Source organism: Crassostrea angulata, chromosome 9, assembly GCF_025612915.1.
Source record: "Crassostrea angulata isolate pt1a10 chromosome 9, ASM2561291v2, whole genome shotgun sequence".
Lineage (NCBI taxonomy): Eukaryota > Metazoa > Mollusca > Bivalvia > Ostreida > Ostreidae > Magallana > Magallana angulata.
In genome coordinates, this window is record NC_069119.1 from 14,920,449 (window position 1) to 14,942,794 (window position 22,346).

Here is a 22,346-nt window from a genome sequence, read left to right on the forward strand (position 1 = left end):
TACAAGATTGAATTGACAAAATAAAAATTAAAATGTTCGAAACGCATTTGTACCTGGTTGGGTGTCAATGGTTGGTATGTTAAGTGTCGCATTGATTCCTTTTATTCCACAGGCATTACTCCACCCAGACTCACACATTATGTCGAAGGCAGTGTCATTTTGCGATATATGATAAAATAAGGTAGAGTTTTGCACCACAGTACATCCATCTTTGCTCCTTTTTACTACAACAGTGCGAGGGGGATCTTGAAATGAAAGTAACTTGAATTTTCCATTTTCTTTTCGACACCAACGGATATCCTAAAAAATACGCAAAGTATGTTTCAATCTAACAACATTCAGTATACATTTAAGCAGTGTATTGAAGCTTTTTTTGAAACACAAACAAACACATGCACGCACGCATGCACGCACGCAAGCACGTACGCATGTGCGTGTGTGGTTAGCTCACTGTTAGAACAGTTGGTTCAATAGGTCGTGAGTTCAAGCCTCAGCCAGGGGGGAGGTGGAGCTCCAATATATATATATATATATATATATATATATATATATATATATATATATATATATATATATATATATATATATATCATGTAATCCGGCCACTTATTAACCGTTCCTATGCGGGATAATTACTGCTCAATTTTCGATCAGTTTTCCTGTCGTTTCTTTTGATCTAAACAACTGTGAATATAAATCCGAACAAACAAGTTCAGTCTTGTTGTAGATAAATACCAATTTTTCTCAGCAAAAGATAGATAAAAAAGGAAAGTGGAATTTGCATATTATACGCAGCTCTGTTAAGGTTTACTTTGTGGTCGCGCCGACCAGAAAGTACGGGAAATGTTAACTATGACATCACACAAAACAACAAGTCGTCAAAAATGGTCATAAAGTAATGACCACTTGTTATGGGTACAAAAACGTTAAACTATATTCAAAATCACCTTTGCGTGCAACTTTATAGTCAAATAAGTCAATCAGTGATAAATATAAACAACTTACTGATCACGGTGAACTTGCCGATATGATGTCATACTGTAAATTTTGACGAATATTTTTTGTAGAGAGAGGCGGGTCAACCAATTTTTTAAACATGGAAAATGCATTTTATAAATGAACAGAAGATAATCGATCATCGGAACCCACGGGTTTTCTATCCCTTACACTGCTTTCAACGAACCCACGGGTTTTCTATCCGTTACGCTGCTTTCATGGGTTGAAAGAAGTGTAACAGATAGAAACCCGTGGGTTCGGACGATGACGATAATCTTAAAACAATTATCATACCATGAAATACTATCTATTATGCTTGTTTTGATTTGGCATGTGATTATTTTTTAGAGCGTGTATTGTTTCTTTTATTGAGTGTTTACTGTACAAGTTGTGTTTGACATCGGGAATCCTATCTAAATCAGCTTTTACGAGGGCATACACTAAACAGATCAGTACGATCTTATGGATATAAATTAAGGGAATGTTGAATTCATTACAAAGTGCTGCTGCTTCGATGAAATCAATAAAATGAATTAATAATAACGCAGAATATAAAGCAGTCATATAAATTCTAACCGGAACTCATTTCTTTGATATTTATTCTTATAAAAGAAGAACTCTATACAAAGCAGCAGCACTTATTAGAATCTATCAGAAAAGCAGAAATTAATTATAATGAAATTTTTAATTCAAATAAGGGTATGCCCTTGTAATATTGAAATTTGCTTATGACCTCCATTCGGGAGAATTATTAACATATGTCACGTGACTATCAATTTAGGGGACCACACTAAGTGTCATACAAAGTAGCATTTACTGTACTGTTTCATTTTACATTACATTTACATCATGATAAAAAAAAACTTTACATATTTTGTAAGAACAGATGCATCGTTTTATCAACGTTTAAATCCGCTGATATTTTCATAGTAAGTCTTAACAGTGCTGCGTATTTTACCCCGATTTTGTTCAGGCTGTGGGAGTAAGACTGCCGATATCGTTTGTAATGCTCGGTGTATGGTAACACTTACAGATTTACATTTTATTCTCTGAATATGTTCCGTTCTTAACTAAATTTCCGTGTATTTTACAATTTATCCATTGTTCCCTGCATCAAAACAGTTCTCGTCATTACGTAATTAGCCCCTGTTGACATTACGCGTGGCAAATTTTTGATTTAACGATTCCCTTGTCTCTTGTCGGACTTCTAAGGTTATTCAAATGGTAAAAAAAATCATCAATTACGATGATTGGATAAAAAAGTATTTTCATTGTACTTATTCCGTAATGCAGTTATAATTTTTAAAATAAAATAAATGAAAATGAAAATCGGCTACGTAATCACGATCGAGGATCTGTAAAAATAGCCCATCAATATCTACTTCATTAAATGCTAAAATTAATTTGCAACAATGTCCTCCAAACTGAATGTCACCTAATCTGGCTAAATTTTTCAGAACTATCTTCCGCCGGCCGATTAGACAAGTTTTGATGTAGCACAAGTTTTATTCTTTTTGTTTAAGTTTTTGTTCTTTACAATGCCTAATTTATATATTGATATGCATGTTAAGGAATTGAGCTACATTTTCATCTCAATTTGTTTTAAATGGGTCATTTTCTTTCCAGCAATATAAATGTAAATTAACACCACGAAATAAACCATGTTCATGCATTACAAAACTATAATGTGTTTTACATTGCTACTGTTGTGGCGAGTGCAGCAAGAATTACACATGCATTACATCATTGTCAACTTAGTGATATTTTGACAGTTATCAAATAACATCAATGAATTAGAGAGAGAGAGAGAGAGAGAGAGAGAGAGAGAGAGACGCATTACACATGTTTGATTCACCTCTAAATTTCTTGCGGAAAATATAGCGCGAGCTCACTGTGACATCATACTTTAAAATCTAAAATCATTAGTTTACGTATCTCAACTCAATTCACAAGAATAGAAGCATGTATAAAACCTTTTGGGTCTCAGGAAAGCATGAGCGGTACTCCAAATGTTTTCTCAAATCTCAAGGCACCGTAGAATTAGAGTTAAAAATTAGCCATTTTTGGCATAGCACCACGGGAGAAAACATTAGAGAGCATTATGGGATGTAAATAAAAAATATTCTTGATTAATTTGTAGGTTGAGCTCGTTCTTTTTCCTGTGCGCACTAGCTCTTTGAGCTTGCTTTGCTCGCCGACGCTCGCTTTTAAGTCTTATATTTTTTTTCAAAGTGTGTTGACTTTGTCCTTATTGTATCCTTTATTTTCCAAAACAATCTTGATTAATCAATTGAACCTTATTGTAATCATTTATTTGGTGAGAGGAATTTTAATCTTTTTTTTTTCTAGAAGAGGTGTTCATTACAAAACATACATTTTTTGGATACAATTTAAGTCAATGCAGGTACAAAGCTATATATAAAAGAAATGCAAACTCATTTAATCATGTTTGTATCATTAGGGTCTTCCAACGGAAGACCCTATTGTTTTTCTTCGGATTCTTTTTCATTATTATTATTCTTCCTCTGACTTTTTTGGTGGCTTATATCTCATAAACTATTCAACCAATTTCCACGAAATTTTCAGGACTTATAGAGCATCAACGGCGCTACATATTGTTATATTTTCATATGATGACGTCACTTCCGGTTTCATATATTGACGATTTTATAAATTTTTAAGGGTCATTTTGTCCAAGCATCTCCTCCGAAACTAATTAAGACAAAAGCTTGAAATTTACAGGGATTGTAGATGAATGTTTGTAGATGTACCCCCTTGCTTCCGTTAATGAAAATTGCTTAAGGCCTTGAAGCTCGCCCGAACCTGAAAATTAGCACTAAAATTTTCCACAAAATTTTAGAACATTTTTTGTATTAACTTTTTATGTATACATATTTTGTTAAAACATGTAATGCAAAAGAGGTTTATATTTGCAAGACCTATAACTTGATATGAAGAAAAAGGGGCTGTCCCCTCAAATTAGGGGCCAAGAGGGCTCTAAAGTCTTCTTATAATAACTCTTTACTGAAAAATAATTTGTTATCAATTATAGAACCAAAAATGTTCATTGTACATCTGTTTTTCTATACGGTACCATACCTAAGACATATGATACGTAATTAAGGGTTTCAAGGGGCCAGATGTCTAAAAATTTGGTCATTAATATCTAGAAAAGGTGAAATATTTTGAAAAGCCTTGTAGAAGAGAAGTTGCTCAAAATAATGTTCTTAACGATATGGGATCTAAAAATATTTTTTGGGTGGCCCTGGTAAGGAGTTTAAGGGTCGGCCCCTAAAACACAGTTGCTCGGATATCTCAAGAACGGTTAACAATTCGTGAATACTTGTGTAACAAAATATGTTTATATTTACAAGACCTTTCATTTGATATCAAGAAAAAGGGGCCAGCCCCTCAAATAAGGGGTCAAAAGGGCTACAAAGTCTTTTCATAATAACCTATTTTTAAGCGATAATTAGTTATTAATCATAAAGCAGAAAATAAGAGCTTTTTATTCATAATTCAAAACTGAAATCCATTCTAAAATCAGACGATGCAATACAGAGATATAGGGGTTTAAAAATTGATTTCGGAAATTTTGATTCTACTTTCTTTGTTAAATCGTCTTTTTACAGATTCGAATTTGTATTTGCTAAGTCGTTCTTGAAATCGATAAGGTTTGTTAATTCGTATTTGGTATCATTCGGATTTTGTTAACTCGTACCAAGAATAATTCGATTTTTTTGGTCTTAGTTTCTTATGTTTGTTGGTTTAAGAACCCTGCTTCATACAGGAACTTCTAGCTTTACTTTCGACATTACCGGAAGACCCACTCGTTGCTTTGCAACGAGCTTTGCTCTAGTTTTATATATATTTCCTTGTCTAAAAGAAGCTTTGTGTATTTACTGTAAAACTAAAACACCTACCTTACTTGGCATGGCATTGATACTCTCTACTTCCCCAATGCACTGCAACTGCAAAACATCACCAGTTTCATACATTGACTTTGACGGTAGCCGGTTGACAATGGAAATACTTTCCATCTTTTGGGGAAACTGGCCTTTATATTATGAGAATTGCCCATTATTGAATTTTGGTATCAAAATAATTGACTAATTGAATAATATTTCACTATAAATACCAACAAGTTATTTCTGTATCATTCAGGCATAAAATGTAGGCCATCTATACAGATTATTGTTAGCTTTTGTTTCTGACAACTTTATTGCTCTATTTTACACTTATAATCAGAGAAATCATCGTTAGAAAACAAAAACATTTAAAATGGTTGAACTATACATGTATAAAGTTGCAATGTCTTTTTAAATGAATTTCATATTCCTTTTACTTTTCAAAAATACAAATAAAATATTGATCATTATTCTTTAACATATTGATGAATGATAACACGATTTGTCTTGCGATTTTAAGCAACTTGCACATTGAGATGACTATAATGATTAAATGTGGTTTATACCTTTTATTGAATAAATATTCTTTTCAGAAGTGTTGAAAGTAAAAGTCCCATTTGAAAAAAGACATCTCCAGCAAGCAGATGTTTGGGAACCAAGTATGCATTCGTCAGATTGAAGGGATGCATTAAGTTCAACGTAACTGTAGAAATAAAAACTAAACCAGCAGCTAGTTCTGAATGACAGTATATCAACGCCTTTAAATTCAGTTTCGTTATTCAATCGATACTCCCCTGATAGGTTACATTTGAGAACTGATATAAAGTCTTCATTTTCATTTTGGCGAATATCAAGTGTTATATCTTCATAATAAACTCCATACGCATACAAAAATGTCAAACATTTAATTGTTGCGTTGCTTTTACCGACGGGGAAAGAAGACGGGTCCAACTTTGTTGTAATATACCCTAAAAAGATAAAACGCAAAACGTATAAGACACAACGTTGTTTGTAAGAATTTCAGAAAAATAATTTGATCAATAGTCTTTCTTAGCTTCTTTTTTCACCGTCAATACATACCAAAAAGAAATGGAACGTGTACGGATATCAAGATCCAGACAAGAGCGAACGCCATGGCGGCCATTTAGTCAAACCAGGGTGTTTATACCTTACGTTTGGCAGTCTAGCATATACTAATAATATCTAAAAATAGCTTACGCTCTTTTGTAGTAATTCAGTGTTTGAAAGATGGTTCGACGCTGTGGAATTTAAAAGGACGATATTCAAATTTCTCCGATCGTAAACAGAAAAACAAGAACTAGTGAAGAAATTTCCAGCTGCATGGTATGTGCATATTCATAAACACTTACATAATTCTGAAATTCTTACAAAGAATCAAACATTTTGCATGCAAAACAAAAAATTAAGGCCTTTCAATACGTAAACGATTTCGCTCTCTGTGATTAAATTAAATAAAATAATACACATGGTTAATCATTTATTACTAAGCAATGATATGTATTGCAAAATCAGATTTAAATAACCTTTTGAGAGAAATTAAAACACCACTTGAATATGCCCCGTACATCATTATATACAATTCAATAAAGCAATTCCTTGGGTGAGAAGATTGTTAGCTTTGATTTGGTTTCTGTCCAAGGTTCATCGTTTAAATCTACAAGGTATTATCATTTGGTGTTTAAGAATTGGTGATGAAAATAACAAAAGAAACTACCTTAAACGATTATTTACGAATGAGAATGTCAAATAAAATTGATACTATGAAAACAAAGAAACATTAAAATACATAGCTCATTTAAGGATTCTCGGGGGGGGGGGGGGGGGGGGGAGAGAATGTGTCAAACACACGATTGCCTTTAATATTTTTACAGCGAAAGGTCAACTTTTGGGTAAACTATATGCAATATTTCAAGTAAATTGACCGGATAGGTTTATGTTATATATAGGATTATAAAGGGTTTTCATTTTCAATTTCATGTGTATACAAGTACAAACATACGATTTTCTTTTAATTTTCAACGATGGTAGGATAAGTTTTTTTTTTTTTTTTTTTTTTAAATAAAATCAAATTGACTGGATTGTTCATACGCTATCCGCCCTCATATATGTAGCTGGGTCCTATAAACGTGTCGTGCCAGCCATTTTACAAAAAAATATTGTTTAAGATAAAAATATGTTTACGAATCTTTAATTTTATTTGTAATAGATAAAAACATAGCTGTTTGTTTTTTTGCTTTGTTGTATTGGTTTTTTGTTTGTTTGTTTTGTTTTGCTTTTGGGGTTTTTTTGGTACCAGAAAATACTAGCTGTCTTATAAAAAAATTTGATGGATAGAATTGTAATTATGATACATTATTAAGATATTAGAAAAATTCTGTTTTGAACTATGTGTCTTCATGTAGTTTTCCGGTTAAGAAAAAAGCAATGATCGTTTGATATAACATATCTTTATATATCAGCAAATACAAATCTTATAATACAGAATTAGAAAAAATACAAAACTATTCTATTTCATGTAACTTTATGTTTTTGACGTTCATGTTGTTAGAGTTTTGTACTAGTACTAGTGTAAGTAATGGACATACACTCCTTGATAATAGGAAGCTTTTCCCGACCTATGCAACTGTATAATTTTTTTTTTCATCTTTTTTGCTTTACTGATTATGATATAATTGCTAAAACACATAGCTTCATATATATATATAAAAGCAATTAATACAAGCGTTGATCCAAAATTAATGTCACAGATGCGATAAAATCGTAAAAAATCCACGAAAAGTGACAAAAACTTGAGCTTTGAGATATCTACCCATTTTAATCCAGATTTTAAAATTGTAATGCATTCTGATACATATTTCTGAAGATAATATATTTTGAAGAGCGTGAAGCATGGATAGTTGCCACAGGCTAACGACGCCGTTTCTATAACCTTTGGCGTTCTTGTAGAATTCCGTAATTCAGTGCTCTATAAAAATTGGCCACGTTGCTCTACTTAAAAATTTTTTCCCATTTTTTCATAAAGTAAGTAATTACTCTTTTTGGGATAGTGTGTTGGATCTTATCTAACGTGCGATCAGTTTGTCGAGGTCTCTTCGAGAAGTCTTGAATGTAGCTTCATGTAATTTAATCAAAATTTTACTTCAAATTAGAATTTTGATAAGAACAAATTTCATGCATAATTTTATACAGCGCCAGTGTAAAATGCAGTGCATAATGTGACATTACTTTTGGATCAACCCTTGTTTTATGTACATTTATTGTAACAAAAACAAATATATTATATATGTATAGTTATGTTCGACAAACAGATGGATCCAGAGTTCGATACATGTAAAATGAAGTGTAAGTGTTGTTTAGGATTGTTAAAAAACGTTGACAACGGCATACTTTTGCATGCACGGCTAATGCAACAGCGTAAAAATTGTTTTTGTTACTTGAATAAATGAGTTAAAGGATTGCCATACGTATAGGATTGTAAGATGGCTATAGACCTATATCTAGATTAACTGTATTTAGCTGACTGTGAATGATCAAACAATTTCTAAATTTGAACGCCAAATTAAAAAAAAACAACTCATGCATCCATCTGGACTTGACCATAATTTGTTAGAAATATAATGCCAGAAGGCAAATATCTAGTGATATTTGACCACGAAAATATTTGAATGGTTTTTACACACAATTACTTTTTTCATACCTTCACTATTTTCCACTAATATGATATAGGGTATTGAGAACATTCTTGATTCAAGGACATATATATGCATAGTTGACAATAATGCATGTATTTTTGATATTTACAGTGATTTTTTTTCTTGTTTGAATTTAAAGCCAGAAAACACATTTAGATAACATGACTTTGTTCACTATAATTTCAAGACATCGTAATCTTGCTCCGTTTCCTCATTTATGGCATCTTCGTAAATCGATCTGAAAAAAAAGAAATAATGTGCATGTATATAGGCTTATTGTTTTACGCATCGTCATCATTATCATTCATCTTCATCGTCATCATTTTAATTACATGTAGCATTTTCATCGTTCTCTCTCTCTAACTTTTTACTATCGATTTCTCTCTCCCTGTATTTTTCCTACTTTTATGCATTGTTATATATGTTATATATGTTATGTTATATATATGTTTTACAAATTTCTTTCATGTTCCAGAGCCTGATTTTCATAAAAACTTTGTCTTCCAACTGTAATATCGTAGTTTGTTGATTCATAATTTTCACTGCAATGCAACCATACATTTGAATTAAGACTTTTACTACTACTATTGACATGTATTTGTATATGTTCGAAAATGTTGTATCATTAAAAGTAATAGATTTTAAAGGAATAACACTTGCCTGGCATTGTCATAGCAGTCTTGATCCATGTCGTCACCTTTTGCATCTAGAAACAAACACTGAACATCAAAACCACAAAATTAACTGAAATTAATCTATATAAATGATCTGTATCTTCTAGACTGAGTGCAGTTTAGATTTACCTTCTACTGAATTAATTTCGATTTCGCTCCTTTGAACACCAACACGTGTGGACGGGTTCTCCACATAACGTATACTGCTTTGTGTCTGGCTTATACTAAAAAAAGAATGTTAAGGATAAAAAAATGATTACAATTTATGTTGTTTTTGTTGTTGTTTTTTGTTTTTTTTTTTTTTTTTTAGCTTCATGCCAACTTTACGCGTCATGAAGACTAATGAGGATTTTTAGAGTTGTATTTGTAAAATTGTCTGTACCACGATTATTTCTATTAACTATCGGAAATTAAATAATAATGCTCATGCAGTTATTTACGCTGAGAGATAGAAAACGATAATCTTACGTGCAATTTCCATTCGCAGACAATGCTGAAAGAAAATTTAAATGCTGGTATTAAACAAATTGCTTTTGATAATTTTCCGAAAAAAACTTTCTCAGTGCAAATCTTTAATGAGTCAGTAAAACCGAATAATTCATTATGTATTTTTTTTCTTCACATATCTCAAACTTAAAATGTTATTTACATTAAAGAATTATTCAGGACAACATTATTATGTTATAAGTTTAGAACAATTAAATGACTTACTTGTACTGTTGGTTTCATGTTCGAGAAAATATTTCTTTTCACTAAGAAATAAAGAGGTATTCACAAGATCAATAAAATTTTAACATTTTGAAAGCTTCAAACGAATTGATTGATAAAAATAGTTCGCTATATTTCGCAAGATCACTTTCAATTTGCATTATATATTAAAATGTTACATCAAACGTTAAACAATTTCAAAACAATACTTGTCAAAAATATATTGCATACCTTTCAATTTTAATTACCATTCCTTCAAAAAATGTAAAATCAATTCAAATTTCATTAGAAAAAAGCGTAATTAATCTTAATGAAAAATATTGAAAATATGTACAAAAGTGTGTATTTTTATGTACAATATTACATTATAAAATTATAATCTATGTAGTAAAAAACTATTGTTAAAAATATTGTAGTCCCGATAGATAAGTCTTGTGGTGATTATTCATATTGATTAATATTTCACACTGCATATTTAGAAATACATGCAACAACAACAATAATAATAATGATAAATATCAAAGCTTTAAATTTTTACCAGATAAGCGAATTTGTTTCCTCCTACATAAAAGTGTCAAAAAGAGTAGTGTAGAAATCACCACAATAACGAGTAGAACTGAAACTACCGCTACTCCAGCCTTGCTGCAATCCGGTTCGTTACCAATCTGGTTCTGTGCTTTTGTAAACAGAGAAAAGGACATACAAAAAGGGTTAGAACATGAATCCTAATAGATATGATAATAAATAATCGTTTAATTAATTGAATAAAAAAAATATATTTTTTTAGGAAGAAAAACTACCTTCACCAACAACGTGTAATGATATGTTGGAAGACGCCAATCCATTTCCACACGAAGAATATTGGGATATTTCACACATGAAGTGTACATCTGTGTCGTATATTGTGACGTGATACTCTATTTTACTGAAAATTGTTATTTCTCCGCTGATGTCTGAGGTTGCTACTTTCTTCTTCCCCTGTAGATTTACCGTTGTCCATGTTGCATCGTTTTGCTTTCTTACACACCAATTAATTATATTCTAAAGGGAGAAAAAGTAAGAGAACATTGTGTTCTTAAATTTCAGTAAAGTCAAAAATTACAAATCAAAAACAAAGACTTGAGTTCAGTTAAGGGGAATGGTTTCATTCACCAAACATAAGCATAACTGATCCTTTAAGTCAACCAATTCAATATATAATAAAATTCCTTTGTTATTCAAATCCCATTCCAAGAAGAATGTTCTTGTTAAAAAAAAACAGCTCTAAACAACACGAACTTACAGTACAGATATCAAACAAGCATATTTAGAAACGTTTTTAAAGTCCATTATTTATGAAATTCTTGATTCAGATATCTTTCTTCAAATTACGATATGTCTTATTTTATAATTCAAAGTTGTAGGTTACCATTCACTTTAAACTTTAAGTAAGCTAATTATCATTTTGCAAGTGCCAATAAATACCAAAGATCTTTTTTACTTGGCTTATTGTCTGTAATATTGTATTAATCGAAAATTATTGTTAATGATGCCAGAATTGGTCTTGTGTTTAAACCGCATCATTGCTATAGGTCAACCTTAGTTGAAGTTTAGATAGTTCATGTAAATTTATAGTTAAAACAAATAGAGTGATAAACATTGCAAAGTCTTTAAATAGTAAAACATTGTAGTGATGTTTACTATGTTGGTAAACTTAACTGGGTTCTTTGCTATTTGTTGTGACAAAAAATGAATTGTGGGTATTTCACAAACTTAAAAAAAAACGGAAAACTATGCATAATCTTAAACTATCTAAAAAGTACCGCTAATGATGTATTAAGGGAGAGAACAGACGCTGTGCACTGCAAATGGATGGTTTTTCCAGATCCATCTAATTCTATGTGTCCTGGGCTGAGCAAAGACTTTTTGTCGTGAATAAGAACTGGCCACATTCTCCATTTTTCTAAAACAACATCAATTTTTATCAACAATAACTAGATAAAGAGATTAAATCAGTAGGCAGAATTACAAATCCTACACTAAAAATGGGTGTTTTAATGTTTTGTAATTGTCCAGACTATTTATTAAACAACTACTGGATATAAACTCTACATTCGTTTTAATTTTTTACATCTTAGTTTTTTTTACCTTTAAAAAGTAAAAAGTTAAAATCCTTGTCATAAAATGATTAAATCTTATACACGTGTAGTTTTCAATTTACAGTAAATGTTGTTTAAAATACAAGAGCATGAATGAAGTTTTTTTTTTCAAAATAAGATTTTTAGAATTACGTAAGATACACTCATTTGGTATATAGTCTACTCATCGGTTAGTTTTTTTTCTTGACATTTCCAAACTTGATATACCCGTTACCCAGTATCTACATGTATAAGCCTATTGTACATATCTAAAATCAGCATTTGCCTTACAGCAGAGTTATTGAAGTCAATTTAAATAGAATAACCCTAATTATATGGGTTTTTTTTAATTCACTCAGTTTTTTGTTCTTTGTTGACACTTGGTAATGCTTGATATGTTTACATAATATTACATATTATTACATTTTATATAACATTTCAGCTATTGTAAATCAATCTCTTTTTCTTATTCGTTACAATAAACATACCGGTATTCTTGGAATTTGGTTTCATTATGAGATGAATTAATATAATTTAATCTTTCCATATTGCATTTACTTTTGGTTAATGAAATTAAATGAGTAATATCCAAGCATTTTTGTTGGCATTATAAATCCAAGTCGTTTTCTAAAGCCTATTGTTTAAGTACATGTACCCTTTGATTAATGTGTTATCCAAAGTGTATATGTTAAAAGTTCTGAAAACGTGTAAGGCTATTTATGATAAGAAATAATCTTTTGCCAACTTCTTGTTTTTCACGTTGTTATATTGGCAAGTGGGTAACTCTGAGTCATTTTTCAGTTTCATAGAAGTGTTCGAACATCGTCTGTATCAATTGAGGAAATTTATTAGTACACTCACTATAATAATTGTTGCATTAGCGAGCAAACTATTTCTTCCTTTGATGTATTTTCTGTCGTCAAAATCGTTCCCACAATTCCGTGTAAACTGCATGTGACTACCAATAGCATGTTCTCGCGAGAATACGTGAAAATGTATTTTAAAAATGTCATGCATTTAAAAGCTGATTAAAACATTCTACTGAATCTAAAACTGGTTTGGAAATAGTTTTGTTTAACTAATCTATTCTTATTTTTGGCAATTCGTTCGGAGCGTAGTTTAATGTATTTTGACTGAAATTGTCGAGTGATGCCTGCTCTACAAAGGTGATGTCACGGTGTCTAGATTGAACACGTGACCTTAGTGTATTGAATAACTAGAAAGGCGGATCGAACTGTGCACGTTTCTAATAAAGCAGATGATGAAATTGTGCTTGTGTTATTGGCTTTGTCTTTGAGACGAGCACCTCGTAAAACAAAAATGTTTTGGTTTTTTTTTTTTTTATTTCACACATTCTGCAGACATACAATGATGATTATGATGCTTTAAATATAATAATTCAGAAGTGCAAAAGTTTATTTGAGAGAGAGAGAGAGAGAAGGAAAATTCAAGTAAAAATTGGATTCCAGATGTTCCAATGAGCATCAGAAATCTCATTTCACCATTTTTATAAGAAATAAATTTCTGTGTTTCATAGAAGAGCTTTAAAGACGACATTGCATAAGAAGCACTTAACTGTTTCTCGGTACACCTTGCTGTGTAAATATAGTACTTTAACCAAAGAAAAATGATATTAAGGATATCTTTGCTTTTACCAAGGATGCCTAGAATGAAAGTTTTCTTGGTAAATGTAACCTGAAAATTGATTTTTTTCTTCTACATAATGTGTAAAGTTTTCTAAAAAAGATTGAACACATTCACAATCCCACAATATATGTTCTATAGTTTCCTCTTCTCTGTGACAAAAGGTACACATTGTAGAGTTTACTTTTTTAATTTTGAATAAAAAAGAGTTTGTTGCTAAAATTTTGTTAATCATTCTGTATTGGAACCATTGAAGTTTACAGTTTTTTGTTATTATGAAAGGTAGTTTATGGATTAATTTCAATTTCATGTCCTCTATATCTAATAATTCATTCCACCTTCTTTTACCTGTTGTCACAGAGGTATTATTGTTTAAAATATCATTAAAAAAAACTTTGACTTTTTGCATTTCATAACTTTATGTATGTTTTCTCTAATAAGCGGGTTTGCTAATTTACTGAAAGTTTGGTTTTCACCCAATTTTCTGATGTATGTCTTTACAGCATGGATTATACTTGCATATTCTTAAAAGTTGACCTTTACATTTGTATACATATCACAAAACTTATCAAACTAAGAAAAGTACTATCTTCCACAATGATAGCATTGATGTATCTAATATTATTATCAAATAGTTGTTTATTAAAAAAAGATTTCCCTCCAATATGGATCAAAGGGTTATAAAATAAAGGTGAGTCTGCAGTTGCGCCAGATTCTAATATATTATGCAGGTCAATCCATGCCTTAGACACATCTATCCAGAACTTGTTTTTTAATGATTTCAAAAGTATATTAATGTATTCAATACCACATGATGTAAATTTATTTTGATTAAAATTAACTATGAATTGACTCAACCCCTGTTTGTAACAATAAGCTGTCTCACCCAGAATGATTTCATGGAAGATATAAATGCTTTGATAATTATCATCTTAAGACCACCTTTTTCATATTTTTGAACAAGAACATCCCTCTTTATTCTGTGAGTTGAGCCATTCCATATAAATGAAAAGATAAGCTTTTCTAATTCTTTACAATAAAAGACAGATGGGTTTGGGATAGACATTAGTTTATGATTCAACAAAGGTAGCACTAATGTTTAATAACTGTAATCTTGCCAATGGGAGTTAAATGTCTTTTCTCCCATTGTTTAAGGATAGACTTAATTTTAACCAATTTTGGATCATAGTTAATACTAGGCATATTTAGCAAATCAACATCAAAATTTTATTCCAAGCAAGGTGAATTTAGTAGATCCCCAATTCAACTTGCTATTAGGAATAAGTATATCATTACTATATTTTTTGGAACCAATCCATACAGTTTGAGTTTTTGAATAATTAATACACAAGCCAGAAATTTCCGAGAATCTATGTAATGTAGAAATGGTTTCTAATAAACTTTCTTCACTTCCATCAAGGATAATCGAGGTGTCATCTGCAAGTTGCGAAATCTTTTTTTCTATATTACCCACTGCTATACCTTTAATTTTTTTATTTTTTCTAATTTGTATCACCAAAATTTCTGCACAAATCGGGAATATTAGGGGATAATGGATCTCCTTGTCTACACCCCCTCTGAATATTAAAAATTTCAGAGAGATTGCCACCTTGATTATACGCAGATGTTATGTTTGTATAAAAAATCTTAACCCACCGTCTAATAGTGGGACCAAAGTTAAAAAAATCTAAAGTTTGTTGTATAAAATTTCAAGATAAGGTATCAAAAGCCTTTTCAAAGTCGATAAGCAATAAAAGACCGGGAATTTTTTCATCTTCGGTTTATTGCATTATGTCATATATTAACCTTGTGTTTTCTCCAATAAATCTATTAGACATGAATCCAGTTTGATCTGGATTTATAAGTTTATGTAAATATTTTTTTAATGTAGCAGCAATACACCTAGATGCAATTTTGTACACAGTATTTAATAAAGTTATAGGACGCCAGTTCTTAATATAGTGTCTAGCTTTGTCACCTTTAGGTAGCAAAGTAATTACACCATGTCTTTGTGTGACTGATAATACATTATTTTTATATCCATAATTTATAGATCTAACAACAAAAACACCAAATGAATGTATTTCCAAAAAACCTTAAAAAATTCTGAAGAAAAACCATCAGATCCAAGTGATTTATTAGCTTTCATACTAGAAAGTGTGTAAAACAAAAATGTTTATACATGTATACTTGAGCAAGAAATATTTCTATTTTTATTTATTCTTTTTATTATTTTGTTTTATCCATTTTGTAAACCACTTTAATTTATTATTATGAAACATATGTACCCCCGTGCACACGCCCCAACGGTTGCACCGTAAATCATGTAAACTTCATAAAAAGTCAGGAAACCTATTTTAGTATGGGTCAAAAAAAAACTTAAAAGCATTCGCAACGAAGTGCTCCTGATAGCAAATTTCCTTATTTTTTTTTCTTTTATGCAATGATTTACATTCACTGCGCTTGATTTTATTCTTCAATAGGGAGTAACATCCCGATATACGATCTTTTTTTTATATTTTAAGGTAAATATACGAAAACAAACAGTTAAAGTGATAAAGCGATACCCTCCTGCATTGACAAACTTCTAACAGCCTCAGTGAAGATGCATGTAACAATGTATTGCTTTATAACAAACAACGAGAGAAAGATTCTTAAGGAGGCTCGGTTGTCAACAAATTAACTACCAGATCGACCTTTTCCACATTTTCAAAAAATTACTTGTTTAGGTATCATATATAATATAATAAAGAAAAAAATAATCTGTTTTAACTTTCAAAATTTGCATGTTTTCCATTATTTTGCTCATTTTAAACAGATTTATTTGGATTAAAAATGGCCAAGACCATCAAGCCCTTTTAGTGATCGTTATTTTCTTCAAACCTTTAAATATGATACAATCTTGTATAACACTGGCCATGATTAGATATGTGACAAGTAGGTAGACAGGAACAAATAAAACGCACAGATTCAGTAGGTTGCATAGTAATTAATACAATAAATTGTTACAGAAACACAAAGCAATATCAGAAATTTCATTATACAGTAGAAATTTATCAATTAATGAAAAAAAATTTATAAGAAATATCGGAAATAAGTAATCAGGAACATTGTCAATGCCTTTTAAATTGTATATTTAGAGTGTTTATGTTTGATAATTTCGAAATTGTCGACTATCTGTTGGTACTCTGAATTAAAGCGTCATATATGTATATGTAAGAAGTATGGTAAAAAAAAATTTTACATTTCCTCACATATAATGTTTGTACAGTAAGTTTGAATTTATAAATTTCAATTCAGCATAAAATTTTAAATAAATCGAAAAGCATAAGTTACCTGGTTGGGTGTCAGTGGTTGGTATACTTAGTTTTGCACTGATGCCTTTTGCTCCACAGGGATAACCCCAACCCGACTCACACATAATCTCTAAGGCAGTGTCATTTTGCGAGACACGATAAAATAAGACTGAGCTTTGCATAACAGTACATCCATCTATGCTTCTTTTTACTACGTCTGTGCGCGGAGGATCTTGAAATGAAAGAATCTGGAATTTTCCACTTTCTTTTCGACACCAACGGATATCCTTAAAAAAATACACTAAGTATCAAACAATACCGTATATTCGGTTTTTTTCGCGTGTCACAAAATTTGCGAAAATTGGGAAAATCTGTAACAATATTAATTTGAGGCAATCATTTTTTGCGATATAAAAAGTTTCTTATAGAAAATGATACAGGATATAAATTCTGCGTATTCCAATGTTTGAAAATTAAAAGGGGTCGCGAAAATTAGATCATCGCGAAAATTAGCGGATATACGGCATTTAGTATACATTTCAATTGTGTATTTAAGCTGTTTGAAGTATACATTGTAGTTTTCAAAAGTTACAGGGGCACGGTCATAATTTACGCTGTATTAATTTCAGTTTTTGTTGTTTACAATGATTTATTGATGCATCTAGTTGCTTGTTAACGTAATTAACTTAATTTCTTTATTTGTTTTAAATGTGGCGTTTCTATCAAGCAATCTAAATGTTTGCAAACACTACGAAACAAGCCATATTTGTACATTACAAAAAATATTAAGCCTAGTATTTTTGCTCTGAACTCCACTATTATTATTATGATACTAAATCTTTAAAAAAACCTAATTAAGCTTAACCAGTTACCACGCCGCTTTAATAAATCCAAAATCAAATTGAAGTTTTCCAGGTTATTTTCAGACTGTGATACTGAGGTAAAAATAAATAGTGTACATGTTGTACAAGATAAATTCCTGTTCCACATACATATATGACGCATACTGGGCATTTTAATATGCAATTATTAATACATAATTATATCAATTCATTTTACAGATTAGAATTCAAAAAGAATATGCCCAGAGTGTCACTGATGTTGTTAACCAGAATAAATCAGTTACAATATAAAGCATCTAATCAAAATTGGCCGTTTATTATTCATTAAAACCTGACATTGAAAAATTTATTATTTCAACCATGTTTATTTTTTAATCTTTCTACCAAAACAACTATTTTCCAAGAATTTTAATCCACTATGTCACCACCCACCCTCTCTTTAACCATGCAACGTATCTTATGAAAATATTTTTATCTTTTTCTAATATTATTTTTTATTGTAAGGCGGTCGTTCTAACATAACATTTGTAAGTGAATTTCACTAATCCATGGCCTTTTGTTAACTTTTTTATTTCCGTTAAGGTATGTTAAAAAAAATTCTAATGGATTAAACGATCGTTATTAAAATCATTTAAGTGTGTGGTGAGGTTCTTTTTTATTTTCTATATGAAAGGTGTTCTTTAAAAAATAAATATTTTTTAAATGCAAGTCAATGCAGCAATACCACAATAAAGCACGGAGAGGGGCAAATTAATAAATCATTGGAGAATATTAATTTTGCTAAACAAAAAGAAGCCTCGTGTATTTACTGTGAATACACACTTACCTTACTTGGCCAGGAATTGATACTGTCTACTTCTCCAATGCACTGCAGCTGCAAAACGTCATCAGTTTCATACATTGACTTAGACGTTTCCCGGTTGAGAATGGAGATTCTTTGTATCTTTTGAGGGGAATTACCTTTATTTTAAGGGAAATAGCCGTTTATTAATTTTTTTATGTCAGAAGTAATCAATTGAATATAAATGAATTGTACCAAACAGTAATTGCTTTATCATACAGGTATAAGATGTACGACTTCTATTATGATAATGTTTTAGCACTTAGTGAATTCGTTTTCTCTTTGAAAAATTTATTGCTCTACTCAACAATTAAAATTAGAGCAATGGAGTCATAGAACAAGAATATTAAATTATATTTGAAGGTTGTTTTTTTAAACTTATTGTATATTTCATTTACTTTTGGAATATACAAAATGTAATATGAATAATTTTTCTGTAGGATATTGTAAATAATAACATTCTGTTTTGCAAGTTTAATCAAGCAACTTGTATTTGCAGAATTTTATAAAATTTCAAAATGGTATATACCTTCTATTGAATAAATATTCTTTTCAGAACTGTTGAAAGTATTAGTCCCATTGGAAAAAAGACATCTCCAGCTTGCAGAAGTTTGAGAACCAAGAATGCATTTGTCTGATCGAAGGGATACAGTAAGTTCAATGTAATTGTACGAAGAATAACGGAGCGAGCATTGGTCGTCACGAAACGACAATATATTAACGCCCTCAAAGTTAGTTTCGTTATTTAACCGGTGTGTCCCTGACACGTTACATTTGAGGACTGATATAAATTTTTCATTCTTATTTTGGCGGATATCAAGTGTTATTTCTTTATAAAGTCCATACTGAAACAAATAAACAGAACATCTAATTGATGCGTTGCTTTTACCGACGGGGAATGAAGATGGGTCAAATTGTGTTGCGAAATACCCTAAAAAATATAAAAGCAAACCTTATAAGTCAAAAAGTTGTTTTAGATAAATTTCAAGGAAATTATTTGATAAAGATCCATTCTAAGTTTCATCTTTCATCGTTCAATACATACCAAAGAGGAATGGTACTTGTACGTAGATCAAGACCCAAACTATGGCGAACGCCATCGCGGCCATTTCATCAAACCAGGATGTTTATATCTTACCTTTGATAGTTCAGATTAAAGGTTTTAAAAACTCTATAAATAGCTTCACGCTCTTTTATAGATAATCATTGTTAAACAACATTTTTCAGCGCACTTGGTTTTTAAAAGGACGACATTCAAAACTTTTCAATCGTGAAAACATCAGACAGTATGTTTCACCAAAAAAGATATGCAAAAGGCTCTTTTTCGCAAATCTGGCGAATCTATTGAACAAGTGAATCTAAAGACTTTTTAAGCTGATATGTGTACTAAACCATCGTTCTGTCACCATTAAAAAGTAGATTGTCTATAGACGTATATATCTTTCTTATGAAAATTAAAAGGGGACAGAAGTTAATGGAAATGATCTTGGCGACAGGTAAATCCACTTCCATTTTATGCATGTGTCTTCACTCTTACAAGACATAAATGAAATAAAAAAAAAACGGAATAAAAATATCACATTTAGCGTTCTAGCAAATATCTGCAGGGTTTTGTTTAAGTAAAAGATTAAATATAACAATTTTAATTTTAATAAAAATTTACATTTATAACCCAAGTAATCCTGTTATATGTGTGAGAGAAATAATTGTGTAATTTTTTTTATATTCAGCTGATTTGCAAATTTCTGTCTCAAAAATTGTCAAGCGCAAAGCAAGGCTATATAATTTTTTTTTTATACCTGACTATAATCGATTTAGAGGCAAAAGGTGACAGCCTTTTGCCATATGTTGTAGGGAAATAAGACACAGCGAAATTTTAGTCAGATCAGTGTTCATTGTGGTTAGGATGTCACAACCACGACCATGTTAAATATTTAAACATAAATAATTGTAAGCACATTTGGGGAGATGTGGTCAGTAAACTACACGATATCAATACTCAAGTGTTTGGACTTATCAATTTCTCTAAACGTATTAATTAAACAAATATGCGTACAAATATCGTAGCTCTTATCTATTATAATTAAGAATCATAAGATAAAAATAGAGCAGAGCTCGTGGCAAAGTCACGAGTAGGTCTTCCGTTGTTGCTGCGGGTTGAAAATATATATGATTTGGTGTCAAACGATTATAATGACTAAACTTTCAGTTCTGCTTTTGTTATAAATACATGTTGTGATTGAAAACCTGCATAAAAAACGTGTTTTCAAAAAGACCGGAAGAAAATGTTTTAGGAAAACTATTTGTCGAACACAGTTTGTGTAATTGTTTCAAAAATTCTTTAAACAATGAGAAGTTTAATGGCGAGTTGAATTTTTAAAGGGTAGCAAGCATTGCTATATACATGTACTCATGATTCATGTAAGGAATTGAAAGAGATCGAACCGGCCTAAAAAAAAAAGCACGTAACCGTTTCTTTAAGATAACTTCTGTATTTAAATCTTTCAAAATTTTTGAAGACTATGTGCAAGTTTGAAATTGTTGCATGGTGTCAATATTTGGTAAATAGTCAAAATTGATGGCATCTCTTACATTTCTATAGGGCTGATTTAATTATTTAATGATACGAGTAGACTTGGACATTCAAAATAATAATTAGCTATCAAAGATCAGCGGGATAATTTATACAAAAGTGAGCGTCTACATTTTACACCAGATGGTGCTATTTCAAAGAGACACCGCTATGTAACTCGGTACTAAATAACCTTATTTACATAAATGAACATTTCTTCTCTCGATGATTCAATAATACACAAGTACCTTATTTTTATGTCAGTTTTTTCTTCTTTATCAGATCAAAAGTAAAAATCTTATTAAATATGCCTAAAATCATGGTGTAATGGTTTTTATTTTCATTTTAATTGAAATGAATGTGACAAAGGGGCATATTAAGTCGGAATTTTGGGGTAACATGTACATAAAGGAAATTCGGCGCATGTTCCATGTTTTTGTTTTGTGATTTCTTCTGTTTTCTCATAAGTTTATATCAGGAAAGTAAAGTCCGTAAAAATATAAAATGTGCAAAATTAAAGGGGGTGAGGTATGTGTTACATTGAAAAATCCATATACAGTGCTTAATTATTGACGTATGACGGCGACGCACACGAACTTTGCGTGCTTCTACCTAAAGGTAGTTGAAGCATGCGAAGCGTCTGTACAAAATAATCACTAATCATCCAAGGCGTGATAACTCCCTGCGGCCAAGTGCGAGGAATGAGTTACGTAAATACAATGTAAATTACACAAAGCTTACGCTCTAAAATGTTGCAGTAATTGTATGCTTATTTATAATATAATCATATACTCAATCGTTTTGTTTTCACCTCTTGTGCTACATGTAGAATAATAGAAGAAAACCAAACACTTTTCAACTTTATTTAATTAACCACTCCCTAATTTGTTTTCATTTTTTATAAGAACATGACATATCCCAAAACGAGTTATGATAAAAGCACAGGGCACTAAAAACGTATTTTGATAAATTTGTAGATTTCAATGTAAACAAGAAAAGTATCGATTGCGACTTTAAAACACCATTATGCACAGG

The 22,346-nt window shown here is 30.8% G+C and overlaps 2 protein-coding genes across 2 annotated transcripts in view; both read right to left on the bottom strand.

Moving 5' to 3' along the window:
• LOC128163988 (uncharacterized) overlaps window positions 1–6,202 on the bottom strand; it is a 29,302-nt gene extending 23,100 nt beyond the window's left edge. Inside the window, exons 1-4 of the mRNA XM_052827696.1 lie at window positions 5,985–6,202; window positions 5,471–5,872; window positions 4,920–5,053; window positions 54–300 (exon numbers count right to left, since the gene is read on the bottom strand). Of these exons, the coding sequence (XP_052683656.1) occupies window positions 54–300; window positions 4,920–5,053; window positions 5,471–5,872; window positions 5,985–6,048 (847 nt within the window). The 5' untranslated portion in view covers window positions 6,049–6,202. The remainder of the gene's footprint in view (window positions 1–53; window positions 301–4,919; window positions 5,054–5,470; window positions 5,873–5,984) is intronic.
• Window positions 6,203–7,970: 1,768 nt separating this feature from the next.
• Window positions 7,971–19,920, bottom strand: LOC128162383 (uncharacterized). Its single transcript, XM_052825563.1, has 14 exons — window positions 19,785–19,920; window positions 19,269–19,670; window positions 18,725–18,858; window positions 17,097–17,343; window positions 11,802–11,941; window positions 10,800–11,040; window positions 10,538–10,675; window positions 10,231–10,252; window positions 10,003–10,043; window positions 9,760–9,784; window positions 9,421–9,515; window positions 9,278–9,323; window positions 9,073–9,159; window positions 7,971–8,855 (listed from the first exon to the last, which is right to left on the bottom strand). The coding sequence occupies exons 1-14, from the start codon at window positions 19,846–19,848 to the stop codon at window positions 8,792–8,794; spliced, it is 1,746 nt and encodes a 581-aa protein (XP_052681523.1). The 5' UTR covers window positions 19,849–19,920; the 3' UTR covers window positions 7,971–8,791.
• Between the last annotated feature and the right edge of the window lie 2,426 nt (window positions 19,921–22,346).

Coding starts and splice junctions, on each gene's coding strand:
- LOC128162383 (XM_052825563.1), bottom strand. CDS start 19,848: ATGGCCGCGATGGCGTTCGCCATAGTTTGGGTCTTGATCTACGTACAA. Junction 11,041..11,801: donor CCCTTAATACATCATTAGCG/GTACTTTTTAGA, acceptor TTCTCCCTTTAG/AATATAATTAATTGGTGTGT. Junction 9,324..9,420: donor CGAAATTAATTCAGTAGAAG/GTAAATCTAAAC, acceptor GTTTGTTTCTAG/ATGCAAAAGGTGACGACATG.